We start from the raw sequence: 17,318 nt of genomic DNA, 5'->3' as shown, positions 1-17,318 counted from the left end.
GGACTTTTGCAATAGTGCTTTTCCTGGAGGTCCTGCTACATCTTCTTAATGAAGGCTGGTTCACTTGTGTCAATGTTGCTTCTAGCTGAATTCCAGAGAGCAGGAACCTGTGACAGCTGCTCTGCTGCTTGCTGGGCACTCCCTGGCAACTTTACGAAGCGCAATAAGTTGATGGGAAGATGCTTTCTGATGGGGCTGCACATGGTGATTGAGTGCTGGTTGCTGTGCAACATCAACTTCCCATTTTGGGAATAAAGTTATGTGGTTTACATATGTTTTATCACCAATACATTGCAAAGGTTGTTTATTAATCACGCAATAAAGATTTACTACCACATGACAGTACATCTTTTTGCGGTTCTCTGTGTAGTATGTGATCCATGTGTATGTTTGCCTGCGTGGTGCATACTCCCATGTTATGACTGTTAGACAGTCACACATGATTGTACTTTCCTGATCAAGCCCGGCTCCAGAGGGGACGAGGAGGGCCAGGCCCTCCTATTGTCTCTGGTCAACTAAGCAGTGGTGTTAGTGGGGCATGGGGTAAAAAAACACCTACTGGCCGGCCTGCTAGCCAGCCGCCGCCTCTCCTCGGTCCTCTGCGTCCTCTCTTCCTTCCTTCTGCTAAACAGGGGGCCAGGAGTCAGGATCAGGAAGCACCCACCCAGGCTCCCTTGACCAATCACAACGCTGCAATACAGTTCCTTAGCATAGGAGCCGCCACTGCAACCAAACCCCCTGGACCCATTCACAGCTGGGAAAGTCTACAAAATGTTAACCCCTTGCATGCTGCCGCGATTCTGCGCCTGTGCGGCACTTTTAAAGAGTGGGCGGGTTCATGACGGCCCCCAGCCGTCATCAGTACACGATCGCCGTAGTGCATGATGGCCGGGGCCGTCATCAGCATGGAAGGGGTTAAAAGCTTCCTGTGCATCTGTTGGTTTTACTCAATGCCTTGATTAGATGTTTTATATGGACAGTTGTGGAGTCAGCATCTCTCCCATCCAAAGAGGAGCAGAAGGGGGTCCTGCTAAGCTCCAAGTACAAGTTAACATAGGGAGTGCAAGTGCTACTCACAAGGAACTCGAAGGTAAAGAGAGCTATAAGAGGGTAACTAACTGAAGTTCGAGTTTTGCCCTTGCAAAGAAAAGTAAATAAATGGGTTTGTTTTATTTTCGTCCTGCAGTGAGGTGATTCCTAGATCGTGTCACGACATACATATATGTTTTATTGCTTAGTTAAAACCATTTCAATGTCTTCACAACCTAACAAAAGGAAGTAGGCAAAAGAAGTCTGCGCCCTGATTGGAGGAAATGGAAACACATGCAACGGATCTATCCGTTATGATTCCATAAGGAAATATACAAAGTAGTGAATCTTAGCGCTGCACCTATCATTTTTTGACTTTCCAGCCATTTAAAAAGTTAAAAATGCCAATGTGTAAGAAATAAATAACAGCAAAAAGTGTGTTCAGAACAGCAGTCCGTATATTCCCTCTGCCCCAGTGGTCCATACATATGCGCCATCCTCGAGCTTTGCCTACCTTAAAGCTGGAGGACTCGGTGGGATTTTCCGGCCCAGGGAGGGGGTGTATGTGGCATGTCTTAGGGTGACTCTTGTCCCCTCTGCTGTCATTCATGGGGAATATCCGTTACGACGCGGTTGTTACACCGGCTACCATTACAACACGGGCAATACCATGACTTGCGCTGGAGGGCGCTCTAAGCTAAGGAATAGTAGATTTACTATTCCAACACCTTCCCTACTGTACGTAGGCTGGTGTTGGAATAGTAAATCTTACTATTCCTAAGTCCAGCGCCCTACAGCGCAAGTCGTGGTAACGACTTGCGTTGTAAAGCCCGCGTTGTAATGGTAGTGCGGTGTAACAACCGCGTTGTATTGACATACAACCGTCATTCATAGCAGGTAGCACTAAGTGACAATGAATGAAACCAGCTTTTTGTAGTCAGATATGACTGAGTAATGCAAAACTACACAGGCAAATGTATAAAAAGAATGCAGATTGTTATGAACGATGCTGCGAGACTTATTTTCAAAAAACCAAGGCATACTCACGCATCCCCCCTTCTGCGTGAACTACATTGGCTGCCAGTCAAGCAGAGGCTAATGTTCAAGGGGCTATGCATTGTCCATAAAGCTCTTTTTGGAAGGGCACCCCACTATATGAAAGCACGTCTGCTCCCCTATAGACCGGCTAGGGAGCTTAGATCTGCTGAAGCCTTCCTCCTTGTCCAGCCACGTTGCAGACTGGCCACGGTGGGAGGTCGTGCTTTTTCACACACTCTACCAGTTATGTGGAATAAACTGCCATTGGAACTGCGGAAAGACACCAAGCTAATGTCTTTTCGAAAGAAACTAAAAACGGTGCTTTTCCAGCAAGCGTGGGGCTGTTCTTAATTGGTAAACCTTCCGAATTGCCTAGTGGACCCTGTCAAAGCACTTAGAGACCTCTGGGTTATAGTGCGCTATATAAATCAAATAAATAAATAAATAAATAAATAAATATTGTCTCCTCATGTGATAACCTTGAGGGGGAGTCACTAGTAAATGCCATCAGAACTCAGTAACATTGTAGCTAATATGTATTTTTATACATCATCTATTTTGTAACAGTAATATGTTTATTGAACACTGTACTACATAATAGTGCTGTATGTAGCAGTACACAATACTTTTTTCTGGCCGTGCCATCGGTTAAAAAATTTAACTAATAGGGCTGAATCAATTTTGTAGAATTATGGAAACAATAATTCCTAGTTATCTATAAGATAAGAGTACATCCATTCATATACAATAAGGATATTTCCAGTCAGTCAGTATATAAAGGAGCGAGTCTGAAGGTCGAGTGCCTTTAAACGGGCCTGACACTCTGAGATGACTGGCCATACCCTCTTAATGTACAGCAAAGGTTTTTTTTATTCCTTTTAATAGATGGTGACATCTCACCTTTTCCGCAATCCTTGTTGTCTGTTTATTTCGTATGTGAGATAATATGGTTGCTGACTTGAAGAATAAAAATAAATCTGTAGTAGGAAATCAAAAATACCAAATAGTAGTTAAGTCATTTGTTACAAAAATACATTAGAGTCAATTTAATGTAAGTTAGATTAAAAAATACTGTCGCTCAGAATGTACAGAAACATGTATAAAGAGTCTTTCCTCAAAAGACCTACTGCCTGGAGAAATTAGTATGACATCAATATCTTTCTGCTAATCACTGTTCGTTTTAGGAAAACCGATAAAAAAAACGAAAGTCCGTTCTTATTTCCCTTCTTTAACTGCAGTTGTAATAATGCGACACTGCCTTCATTTTGTCTTGGCTGCGGGCTCTGGCAGCAGGCATTATGATGCCACTACTCATATTATAATAACATATTACAATTGAGCGGCAATATAATTTTCTTATTACATGTGTCAAAAGTGTTAACAACATGACTATAATAAGGAAATTAGAGACAGGTTGTTATACAGCGATTGCAGACTCCCATGAATTATAATGTCGTTTTTATGCAATATGGGTGTTCAATTTACTGCTGCAAGGACCTCATCATTAAGAGTCAAAACCTAAAAAAATATTGAAGTGTCACTATTAAGGGTTAGCTATGTTACGACAGCACCCCTAAATTCACAGCCTACGCATTTCAGACATGCTCTGTCACCAAAATGCTTGTGCCTGTGGTAATCTGTGGGCATTGCTATATCTTCTGAAAGCTGAGAACAGAGCAGAACCTGTGCCCATGTCGTGAGCCCAGCACCCTGCCTCCCAGTGCAAACTGGGAACAGTTTTCAGCTGCAACCGGTGTGCGCTATGATTGGGGCATGGTTTGCACCCATGCGGTGTACAGTACCACTACGTACAGTAACCACTGATTACTGTGTCCAGAGCATGGTCAATTACCAAAGATGCGTCACTTTCACTTCTTGACCTGTAATCATTGTCAGTCTAGAACAGCATGTCTCCGTGCCACCCATACATCTTGGTGGCCCATCCATGCTTCTTCTCGGCCCTCCTGGACCCAGAATCCTGGCGCTGGGTCTGGTCCTGATCATTCCCAGTAATCTCCATCACTCTGAGTCCGGCTGTCCTCGTAACACTCACTCACGCCCTCAGTCAGCGTTGCCTCCCGGTGTCTCTTACATGGGACCTGCACCAAGTCCTGTGGTTCTGGAGGAAGTTACACCTGGAAGGGGAGGTATGTTTTTTTTTGTTTTTAATTTTTATTTTTTTCAAGATGTCAATGAAACAGGTCAATAAAGTGTTCTGTGCACTGGACATTAAGATCTCACAGCCCATCCACTGAGTCCTCTGGAGTGATTCTACCTCATATGTCATGGTAAAATGTGTTTGGTAAATGACACACAAGGTCAATGATATGATCTTAGAAACACATGCGATAGACCAGTACTCTACTATTCTCCCTTATATAACTGTATTCTTTGTGCAGGCATAATTATCTTTAGAACTCTAAGGGCAATCAAAGCTTTGGCAAAATTATGCATGCATCTGTTTATTGAAAAACTAATGAAGAGTTAGTTACAAAAACTGATACCCAAATGAAGGTGCAACCAACTGTTTGGATGATATCATAGACCCCTCTGTAGTGGGCACATCTCTCCATGCTTTGCTGAAACATCCCAATACAGGGGGTGCATCTCTCTTTCTCCGCCTGTGCCCCATGTAAGGCCCGTTCTAGGTGACCCTCTGGAGGACACACGCAAGCACTAACTAGTCTGACTCCATGAGGGTTCCTCTTGGCTAGGAGTGGAATTATTGCCCACTTTGGTGACCTGGTGAATCCTTTCAGACATTCCAAGTGTTATGTTGACCTTGACTTTGAGGCTGTATTATCTGGAGCCCTACAGCTTGCTTCAAAGACTAATGTTTGTAGATGAATCTTGATTTTGACACCTTTTTATCTTCTGGGGGCACATAAGGGTCTACTGGTGGTTTTGCCAGTTTGGCTTACGTACATGTGCAACTATACCACCGTGGCTTTCTCAAGCAGAGAGAGAATGGAGGACTACAGGCGCTGTCATGCTTCTAGGTTCTATCGCCAATTTCTTTGTGTTTCACTATAGCGAGTTAGGTTGCAAACATGACACCATTGCAATATTTCCCAGATAAATATCGACAGGTCAAACCATTTGGATGGAGGCCAAAGAAAGGCTTTTGTTTAGGATCCACCTGTGCGGGTCGACCCTGCTTGCCGATCTAACTCTAATGTGCTGCATCACTCATGCGGCTGTAGAGGAATGCTGCTCTTAATGCCTTCTTGTGATGATTGGCCACTCCAGACTACCAAGAGTGGTAGTCTGAGGGTGTGGGTACTTTGCATGTCAGTTCCTGTTCTCTTGAATCACTGCCCATCCACCTGTTTTCCATTGGTTTGGAAAGGGGATATTTATGGGTTTTGGTTGGATTGGTTCATCCTAATGTCAGCAGGTATTTGTATATTCCTGGAGCTATGTTTGCACCCGACAAAGCACACATTGTCTTCTACTGGATCCTGTCCTAATTATTTGAAGGTGTCAACATGTCAACTGTTCCCTTTCTGCAGAGTGTCACAAGTTAAGCCTTCATTACTCTTCTGGAGTGATTTTTACCATACTTGGACCTTTAGGCCACATGCATTCCTCATTCTGACCCAGTATCTGTCACAAACTTTCAAGTGCCTTTCCATTTAGGGAGTGGGTCATCAGCTAAGGGTATTACTTTACATTACTAGTCCCAGAGGTTCCACCGGCTAGTTCTATATCTGAGTGGGTAATCCTTTTGCTGAGTTCCTTCAAATCCTGTTTTGACCAGGCAGATATGGCTGGTCATGACCCTGGGATCCTTGGGTCAAGGCCGACAGATGCTACATACAGCGAGTTAATACCATTCCGTTCTCTACTGCCATTGCTCTTCTCACAAACCCAGGGGGTCGCCCACAGCCCACAACCTGGTATACAAGTTTTCTTTAATTGTCTATCTATTCCCTACAGGTTCATGTAACCTTTCCCATGTATAGGATTTTCAAATGAGGAGATTAGGGAGTGAATATATATACTTTCCCAGGTTCAGACTTCTTTGGTCGGATCAATCTTGGCCCATCAGGGATATCCGTTTGCTTGTTCCGCCCACATAAGTGTGAGTTTTTGCTTTTTTTCACCCTTGTCCTCAGTGCCTTGTAATCTTAAATTGAGACAATCCTTGCCATGACAGTGTCAGGTCAGTCCTAATCTGTTAGCTCTGAGTGCATGCCCTGGGATTGTTGGTCTGCTATTTGCATCGTAGTGGTCAGGGCACCTTTGCACTTTGACTTCATGCATTTGTAAGCAAAGTCCTTTTCATCCAACACCCTCTAGGGCTACTTGGCCTTTTCTGATGTCTCTATTGTGAGTTAAATAGTTGTTCCAGAAGTATTTAGATCACTCAACTCTCTTCTAAACCAATGGAGTGGGGAAGCGGGCTTGATTCTAATCCACTTGCACTCCTTCCGAATGCTTTGGTGCTCACTTCTTTGTCTTCTTTTTATCCTGTACTTTAAAGATGTATATTTTAGGGCACCATTAACTTGTGGCAGGTCACATGTTTTTTTTCATGTCAGGCATGCGACATACAAATTGTGTAATCTTTCTACCAGGCAGTCTCCTAGAGGTAACCCTTGGTCTTTGCACAGGTCAGATGGGGTATCGACCGTGGGATGTTGAAACTCACATCAAAATAGGTCCTTATCACTGATTGGTGGGGCTGTGAAATGATCAATTCTGTATAGCATGGCACTTTTGGGAGGAGCTTTGTGTGGAGATAACCACAGTGGATTTTGCCAGGGCAGCTAGGCTACAGTTGGCTTGTCAGTCATCTCTGTTGCTAGGTAATAATAATAATAATCTTTATTCAGCTGTAATCACAGCCATAAAAGATACAAAGATAAAAAATCAGTAACAAATCCATTAAAACAATATATCATCACTATTGCAAATCGCAGGGGTCCCGGTATACATCAATCATGTCTAGAATTTCTTGATCTTAATTCTGCTCTTAAAAAAATCGTGACAACATAAAGTGTGCAAATATTAGGCAAAAGTTGCAAATGTAAGAAGGCTACACGAGCATGCCTGAATCCCAATTCTTTCAAATAAGGCAGATACAATCGCTTAGAATAGGTAAAATATTTACATAAGAATACAAAATGTAGAGTGTCCTGTGGAGACCACAGTCTGCAATGGATTATTTTTAAAACAAGTATTTGATCAATTTTTTTGTCCTGTTGCTTCATTGTGTCATATTTCATAAAAATGTATGCTCTTCACAGGGCCGAAAAAGGTTCCTTTGCATACCTTAACCAAGGGTTTTTAAAAGCTTGGTCAAGTGAGAGGCAATCCAAAATTACTGCTCCTTTAAAAGATGCCGCCTCATTGGATCAGACGTACACCCAACACAACAAGGGCTTAACCGCAACTGGATCCGTTATATACTTGGTCCCTAGTTCTTCATGTGCAGAGTAAGCGGGAGTTCCCTGAGGGACTTTCAAAATCTGCCTTACAATTTTATTTTGTGCCGTCTGTAATTTATCGACCGCCATGTACCCCCAGATCTCACTTGCTTGGTAAATTCTATTGGTGCTAGTGTCATCTCTAGAAATATTTGGTCAAATTCTGTTAGCACTGCTTTGTAATTTCTCATAGTTACAAAGAGGTAAAGAGGTACTGACCTGATTAACCTCAGGTCATTTTTATTAAACTAGTTCAACTCTTTCTTCATGGACGTTTTTCTGACTCTCTTCTGTTTGGCTAGACTTTACAGGGAATTCTGTGAGAGTAGGCGGCCTTATATGTACAGGGAATTCTGGGAGGGTGGGTGGCCTTATATGTACCGAGAATTCTGGGAGGGTGGGTGGCCTTATATGTACCGAGAATTCAGGGAGAGTGGGTGGCTTTTTTGGATGGCCTTATATGTACAGGGCATTCTGGAGAGTGGGTGGCCTTATATGTACAGGGCATTTTGGGAAAGTGGGTGGCCTTATATGTACAGGGCATTCGGGGGGGAGTGGGTGGCCTTATATGTACAGGGAATTCTGGGAGGGTGGGTGGCCTTATTTGTACCGAGAATTCTGGGAGAGTGGGTGGCTTTTTTGGATGGCCTTATATGTACAGAGCATTCTGGGAGAGTGGGTGGCCTTATATGTACAGGGCATTCTGGGAGAGTGGGTGGCTTTATATGTACAGTCACTCAAGGGGAATGTAATTTTAACAAGGTTGGCTAAAATGGTCTCACACTCAAAGTTAAAGAAAGGGCAGGGAAAAGAAGGGCACCGTGTTATGACGATGCTAATAAATAATTGAGCACTATGAAACCGAGACATGCCTTAAGCGCCAAGCTAGGTTCGACCGTTTGACTAATAGGGAAGTATATGGAAACACATCTCTACCCGGACAGAGTTGTCAGAATGTATTGATTAGGGAGGGAGAGGTCTACATGCTCTACTTCCCTAAGTTAAGCACTTGAAAATATATATCCAATCGGCTACAACCTTTACATTACCCCTATATACTAGAAAGATGTTTCCTGTGTATTGTCTCTAGGCTGCACAGAAAGTGTGTGATTTTGCAAAGTTGACCACCATCAACAACACTTGGTGGCCCTCTTTGTAAACATTTACATTACAGACTTATACTTCAAATAATAAATGGTTTATTTGTGTGTGTGTTGGGGGGTGGGCAATATATATGTGTGTATATATATATATATATATATATATATATATATATATATATATATATATATATATATATATATATATATATATATATATATCTCCTTGACTCTCTTCCACCAACCTCTGCTCCACTTCACCGAGGGTGCCTCTTACCGCACGGTGGAGTGCGTATAATTTTCCAAGACACTCGGTCCACACTCCTTGGACCGTTCCCAATAAAGAGCACTCAAGCTACACTGTGTACACTGACGAAGGCGGCAACGCCGAAACGCGTTTGTTAAACCTTTTTTGAAAACTGCAATGCTATGAATAAATATGGCATGTGAACTGCGCAAAATAGCTTGAGTGCTCTTTATTGGGAACGGTCCGAGGAGTGGGGACCGAGTGTCTTGGAATATATATATATATATATATATATATATATATATATATATATATATATATATTATATATAGCAAACTAATTCTATAGAAGAAACTGAAGCCGACAAAAAATTAAAAGAAGAAATGCATGATAGGCTCAAGAAACATGCAGACAAAATTAAAGCAAGGAAAGTCAGCAAATTTGCAAGAGATGCAGCGGATTACGCAAATGGCCAGATATTTACCTTCGCGCGCAAATACAATGTCACTCAACGTCAGCAGTTTAGAAGTAAGGGAAATGCAGTGCCAAATTCAACTTCCACATCTAAATCAATTGAGGCAAAAGACAACGCGACTGTGAGTTCTAACTCCGATACAGCTTCAACCTCAAGTGGTTCAATTGGCTCAAACGAAGATTTGACTGCAACTGGCCTTCCCATGCCTATTCTTGACATTGATGAGGAGCTTAGTTTTTTAGTAGCCGAAAGACTGCGCACACTGAGACCGCGTCAAAAAAACACAGCAACACCTGCAGAAATAAAAAAAGACGCGAAAGGAGAAGGAAACACAAACAAAGGAGGCAAGAGCAAGAAGACGAACCAATCATGGAAAAAGAAAAAGTAGAGATGGGGAGATCCATCGTAAATCTATCAGATGTAGTTCTTACAAAAGCAGAACAGCAACTTCTGGAGTTGGGTTTGAACTTTTGCCCTGAACAAAATTTCAGATACGCCTCCACTAGAGTCGATGTGTACCGATATATTCGCAAATTAAAGCTGAAAAAATTCTTTGCGCTGCAGAAACTAAAATCTACTAATGGTACTGATATCAACAATAGTACAAATGACACTGACAATGAACCCCAGATATCAGCATGTGATGTACCAGTCTTCCTTGACATGTATGACCTCAATCATGCAACAAATTCTCAAAGGATGAGTGGGGATGTTGATACTAGCACACAAAAAAGATTAGAAAAAATCAATATGATTCAAAAAGGTGCAGGTATCACGCCATTTAAAGGAAAATCGGATTTTGTGCCTATCATGACCAAAGACGCAGTGGATGTTTTCCAAGATTGCATTATCGCAGCCATCAAAGAACTGTACAAAAAAATCAACAATCAAAAGAAAAAGATATAATGTGCAAAAAGCCAAATACTTTGAACTAATGAAAAAACTAAAAGATAACCCCAATATAATAGTAAAAACCGCTGATAAAGGGGGAAACATTGTTATTTGGCCAAAATCAGACTATTCTACAGAGGCACAAAGGCAGCTACAAGACCCTGCTTGCTATATCAAATCAACCAACAAAGACTATTTGAAGGCAAATGAAAGCCTGCACAAACTGCTTTTAAAATATCGCAGGGCAGGTCTTATTTCAGTGGACGAATACAAATTTATGTATAATGAACATCCAGTCTTGCCAGTCCTCTACCTTATCCCAAAAATTCACAAAGGGATATCACCTGTTCCCGGCAGACCCATTATCTCCGCCATCAACAGCTGTGGAGAAAATGTGGGTCAATATATTGATTTCTTTCTACAAAATTGGGTTAACAACCTTCCCAGCTTTGTCCGGGATACCAGTGACTTTTTAGCTAAAATAGAGGACTTAGAATAGCAGGAAGATATGCTGCTAATCACTCTTGATGTTGAACAATTGTACACGAGCATCGCTCATTCTTGTGGTCTTAATGCAGTCACCTATTTTCTTGGTCAACGGCCTGCTGAATTTTATGAACATAATAAGGTGATCTTGGGCTTGATTGAATGGTGTTTGGGTAATAACTACTTTTCATTTGGTAAGGAGATTTGGAGACAGTTGAGAGGTGTGGCTATGGGGGCCTGCTTCTCCCCCAGCTATGCGTGTTTACACGTTGGCTGGTGGGAGGAGCGGGTCCTCAATGTCACACATCAAGCATGGGTACGGGAGAAAATTGTAAAATATCTCCGCTACATTGACGATATCTTTATTGTTTGGCAAGGGGATGAAAATGAAGCACGCACATTTATTGACGAGATCAATCATAACCCCCTCAATTTGAAATTTACTTCCAACATAAGTGCCAAACAAGCAGAATTCCTAGATGTCAAAATTTACGTAGATGGTAACAAGCGGATACAAACTACCCTACATAGAAAAGCCACAGCAGGCAATACCACGCTCCACGCCTCCAGTTTTCATCCCAGGCATACCATCCATAGCATACCTTATGGAGAAATCCTAAGGCTAAAAAGAATATGTAGTTCCACTGAGGATTTTGATAAATGTGTCATTGAATTAAAACATCGAATGAAGGCCCGTGGATACTCGGAACGGATGTTCAATCAAGCCTTAACTAAAGCACAAAATCGCTCTAGAGCCAGTCTATTTTCAGACAACACAAGTAAGAATGATATGGTCTCTGATGATACCATCGTAAATAGTGTAGACTGTCCTAGGTTCATAACTGACTACAGCAGTCAGGAAACCAAAATCAGACAAATAATCAATCGGAACTGGTCCACTGTCCTTACAGATACTGTTTTGGGATGCATGTTGCCAAACAAACCTTTGGTTACTTTTAGGCGAGCACAGAGTATGGGTGCAGTTCTGGACCAAGGCAGTCCAGAACTACAACAAAAACCTAATTGGTTATTACCAGCAGGGTTCCGTAAATGCACTACTTGTAGAGCATGCAAGTTTGGGACTAATAAAACCCATTATAGAACCCCATTTTCCACCTCTGAAATTCCAATTCAAGGCAGCCATACTTGCAAGACGGAATATGCGGTATATGTCCTGACGTGCACTTGCGGCCTTAATTATATAGGCAGCACAAAACAGCAAGTGCACGTCAGGATTCTCCAGCATATTCGCGCCATCCTAGATTCTGATCAGGCATACCCAGTGGCTCGCCACTTTGAGAGCATACACAATAAAGATATTAATTGTCTCTCATATTATGTGGTGGCATCTGTCCCTAAACTCAGAAGAGGAGGGAACCGTGAGCTTAAACTGAGGCGATTGGAATCTAGTTTGATTCTTGAGTACGATAGCAAGTGGCCTAATGGGCTAAATAACGCTGAGGATTTGCGCCACTTTCTTTAATGTTTCGCCTGTGTAATTAAGCCCAATTGGTTGAGACAGTTCGTCCAGTATCTCATCTGCTCCCTAGATATGTCAGGTTCCCTGTGATCTAGGGAGATGATCATTGCTTCAGCATCAGTTTTACATACTATTGGGTTCCTGTACAACAGCAGGTGTGGTTAGTCAAGTTCCTTGTTAGCCACTCCAATAACAATTCCAACTGCTCCGCTTCCTCATGTACATAGTAATTAATTAATTTATAGATGTAATTTTATCAGTCTAGATGTGTGATGTTTTAGCACTTTTTTACACAGGGGGTTTTTATTATATATAAAGAAATCAGTTTTTTGTATATGATTGAATATTTAAACCTGTATTAATGTTTTAATGTATGCTTTTACGCAACACATATAAGGTTAATATTGTCCTTCAATGTCGTAATAAGCATTTATGCATTACATACACAGGTTACTATCACTATGCACCTCTAGCACTTTTTTTTTTCCCCCTCCCCTCTTACCACATTGTTGCACATAATATATTTACTCCACGTATTACAGACTATGATTCAATGATCATTGAAAATTGCACTTTAAATTTTACCCGTTTCCCCATTTTGGCACAGGTCGCTATTTTGTACATTGCATACCGTTTCTTAAAAATAAGGGATTTATCCCGAAATAATTTGAGAAACGACACGAAATAGATGGTTTCTAATTGTTAATATTTTTAATTATTGCCATCATGTTAAGTCATCTTTTATTGTAAAGTAACTTATTTAGTGTATTTGCATATGTCTTTAGTGATATTATAGAGTATTTTCTCTATTACCATGATCATGTGACCTGTTTGAAAATTGGCGGGGAGGCGGGCTCCACTGCATTATAAAAACAAATGAATACTGTTGAGTCATTGCATGTGATCAAGGGCTCGTGGAGCCCGAAACGCGTCTTGCCCTTTTGCTACCAACCTTTCCTGCAATAAAGCCAACCTGTGATTTGTTAGCTGTGGTCCGTCTCCTGTTTGCTTCGCCGGTCCTGGGTTGCGCTGGGATTGGAAGTGGCGTTTCTTGGAGTCTGCGCACATATATATATATATATATATATATATATATATATATATATATATATATATATATATATATATATATATATATATATATATAAATATATATATATAGATAGATAGATAGATAGATAGATAGATAGATAGATAGATAGATAGATAGATAGATAGATATAGATATATAGATATATATATATATATCAAGCTCTGCGGGGAATGTCCAAGTAGAGCGGCACACGAGAGTCAGTAGCTTTTCCCCAACAGCCTTTAATGGTACGGACATGCGCGGTCAGAGCTAAATATAAACACCTGACTTTCGTCCCGCGTTTCGTTGACAAACTTCTTCATATACGTTACAAAGTCAGAAAGGTTCATTATGGGCATGTCAGTTCCTTAGTTTGGCAAAATCGTTGCCCCAATGGGCTGCATGGATGCTAAAACACGTCACCTTAAGGATTTCCAGTCCACTTTTCCTGAATGGATGCACCCTTAATTCCATGTTAAATGAAGGCTACACATTGGCCCCTCTGCTCACGCACGTCCTCAATCCGTCCTTACTCCCCACTGTTTGAGCTCTCCATCTCTCAGAGCTCAGTGGCCCCCTCACCAGGGGTGGTGCCAGCTCGGCGGCAGGACGGCCGCCTACACATCAAGCTCCGCTGGGAATGTCCAAGTAGAGCGGCACACGAGAGTCAGTAGCTATATATACAGGCGCGGTGCGTCCGTGGGGGCGTAGCCCCCCCGCCCGCAGCTCCCTCGGCGTCTTTGAACTTAAGTAAACTCTCAGTTTACTTAAGTTTAAAGACGCCGAGGGAGAACTGACAATCATGTCAGTCAACATGACGCCGGACCGCCCGGTCCGCGTCATGTTGACTGACATGATTGTCAGACCAGTGGGGGGCAACGGGCAGCAGCACAACAGAAGCGTGGGGACGGAGGGCGAATTTTCGCACCGTGCCCACTCATGCGCACTTGTGTTTTGACCTTAATGGGCGTGCTACGGGCGAAGAATAGCCATGCCCTGGCGCTGCCAGGATTGGCTTAGAGGGGCTGTACCTTTGGTGATAAAAGTGAGCTCTTTTTATCCTGCCTCCTATCTGTGCGTGGAGGCGCTGCGCTCCCTAATCACACAAAATGTCCCACTGCGAGGAGGGTTAAGGGTAAAGAAGGGGACCGTTCATGTATAACCATAATTGTTTAAAAAAACACAGACCCTCCTGTGATGTAACGTGGAATTTATTGCCTTAACATCAGAGCGCGGAAGGCTGCGTTTCTATGGTTCCATCAGTACTGACAAGAACTATCTGCACCTGGGATTTCACAGCTGGCGAGCTGTTCTCTCTGCGGTTTGATTGGCTGGTACCAGGGCTATTGTTTCAACAATAAATCCACGAACTGAAGTGTCCACCTATCCAATAAGTATCTTTTAGGCATTTGCAGGACATAAACCTGGCCAGAGGGGCGGCGAATCGCTTTACATAATGAAAGCATGGATGGATGGATGAATGTCATGGATTCAGGATGGATGGATGAATGTCATTGATGCAGGATGGATGGATGAATGTCATAGATGCAGGATGGATGGATGAATCATGGATGCAGGATGGATGGATGAATGTCATAGATGCAGGATGGATGGATGAATCATGGATGCAGGATGGATGGATAAATGTCATTGATGCAGGATGGATGGATGTGGTGGAAGTGTAATTAGAAGGTATGCTCCGCTCGCTCGCTACATGCCGCTCATCCTGAACTTTTACGCCTCACCACTTTCAAATGTCACCAGCCGCCCCTGTATATGTATATACACACACACACACGTATGGTTGTGTAATGTGTTTAAATGCTTTTATGGGAGAAAGCGCACTGAGTAAAATCTACATTTCACAGGGAACTGTGAGATATCTAAAATGATTCACAGCTCATTGTGAGATATGTTTTCGTCATCATGATAACTCCTAGACCACTCTGTAGAGTGCTGTCGCCATTGTCACAGCTAGTAAAAGGTCCAAATTATGTGGCAAGGTTGTATTATCTATGCAACAAGAAAAGGCAACTTATGGCCAATTATGCAGCACATTATGTGGCACCATTATTTTGATCCATTTGAACAAGAAACAGCATGAACATCTGCAAAGTATGTTGTAAGTTATGTGGCACATAACCCCACTGCCCCCACCTGTGTGCATCTCCCCCTCTTTCTTCTACTTTCACTCTCACTCCAGATATTGGAGGGTGGGATTACATTTTCTAACTGACAGTGTGAATTGTTGCACCATTGCCTCTCTTACCTCATGGCTACAATGCCAAATAATCATCTTTGTGTATATTTTGACTGTTATCCCTGATATATAAGTGTTTTCTTTATGTTCATTTTTCAGGTGCAGAGTTTGTGAGCGCAGCCCTTTTACCAGCTAAAAACAAAGAAACGGAAGCAATCTATTTTTTTTTCAATGAAGCCAATAAGACGGCCGGGCTGGACAGCGTGCCATTCAAAGCCTGGCTGGGACGAGTGTGCAAGGTAGGGACAACTGACTTGCATATGAGGTAGGTGGCAATGGTTGGGATAAATGTAAGATACAAAACTACGAAAGATATTTTTCCAATGAGCACAGTACTTTACATAGATAGAATGTCTTCAGATGTACGACATTACAACGCATGCTTTTACATCGCATGCTTTTACAACGCGGTTTTTACAACGCATACCATTACAACGCATAGTGCTTTTGGGCGCTGGCTAGTGAATAGTTTAATTTAATATTCCAACTCCAGTCCCCGTGGACACTAGGGAAGGTTATTGGATAGTAAATTAACCTATTCCCTATCCTAGAGCGCCCCCCAGCGCAATGCGTTGTAATGGTTTGCGTTGTAATGGTTGCGATGTAAAGGCACTGCGTGGTAAAAGTTGCGTTGTAAGTGATGTTTCCCAATGTCCTCCATTACATACTATTATACCTTGTGAACTGATTAAAAGTCCTACTAAAACTGTTCAAAGTAAGGAAAGTGGTGAGCTAGCATGCCGTGTGCCTGTCCTTTGTGACTGCGGGTGAGTGTCTGAAAAGTTTCAGCGCTCTGTCCATCATCTCCTTGTGTTTGCTTTGTTCACACTAAGTTGACAGGGTATGCCCATACGTGAGTCCCGTGCTCACTGCACCACTGGATTCTAGCTGGCCTGGCTGATGAGGGGTGTTACCCCGAAACCAGTCCCAGGATGCTTGTTTCCAGTCCAGGAAAGACCTGGCTTGGCAGTTTGGGCTGGACTATTCCCGTGAGGAATAGGGTCAAGACTTATTTGCATATGGCTGGATCTGAACTGGGGTGGCAAAGTGAGCTAAAGAGCGATGATGGATTCAACCCAGATCTGTGACTGGGTGTGAGTGTCTGAAAAGTTTCAGGGCTCCATCCATCATCTCCTTGTGTTTTCTGTGCTCGCCCTAAGTTGCCAGGGTGTGCCCAGACTTGGGTCCTTTGCTCACCGCGCCACTGGATTTAAGCTAGCCTGGCTGATGAGGGGTGTTACCCCGAAACCGGTTCCAGGATGCTTGTTTCCAGTCCAGGAAAGACCTGGCTTGGCAGTTCGGCTGGACTATTCCCATGAGGAATAGGGTCAAGACTGATTAGCTTATGGCTGGGCCTGAACTGGGCTGGCAAAGTGAGCTAAAGAACGATGATGATTCAACCCAGATCTGTGACTGGGGGTGAGTGTCTGAAAGGTTTCAGCGATCCGTCCATTATCTCCTTGTGTTTGCTTTGTCCTTTGTGGGACCAGGCTCATGCCTTCTTGGGAATTCTCTGCCTGTGATGCAAGACATTGAAGTCATGCAGAATGTGTACTCAAGTCCAGAAGTGAATACGATTGGACCATCAATATTGGTAACTAAGACCTAAGAGCCCAAAGAATTGGGATTTCTGAAATGATCATGAAGACATCTTTTCCATAGACTGGCTCCCTCATGCTTCCAAACACAACAAACAGATTTCTAAGCAGAGCAGATGATAGTAGGCAGAGAAAGCACTAGTTCAAGTCCGACTTCAAATGTAGATTCTCAAAGAACAGCTCAGCTGAATTCTGTATCCACCTTGGTTA

General features: G+C 42.6%; 1 protein-coding gene across 1 annotated transcript in view; it reads left to right on the top strand.

The window, feature by feature from the left end:
- Positions 1–17,318, top strand: part of LOC144798124 (semaphorin-7A-like) — a 207,992-nt gene that overhangs the window by 143,586 nt on the left and 47,088 nt on the right. Inside the window, exon 9 of the mRNA XM_078668880.1 lies at positions 15,610–15,749. Coding sequence (XP_078525006.1) covers positions 15,610–15,749 — 140 coding nt within the window. The remainder of the gene's footprint in view (positions 1–15,609; positions 15,750–17,318) is intronic.

Source organism: Lissotriton helveticus, chromosome 12 (genome assembly GCF_964261635.1).
Source record: "Lissotriton helveticus chromosome 12, aLisHel1.1, whole genome shotgun sequence".
Classification (NCBI taxonomy): domain Eukaryota; kingdom Metazoa; phylum Chordata; class Amphibia; order Caudata; family Salamandridae; genus Lissotriton; species Lissotriton helveticus.
The sequence above is the reverse complement of the archived record's forward strand: the minus strand, read 5'-3'. Positions and strand labels throughout refer to the sequence as shown.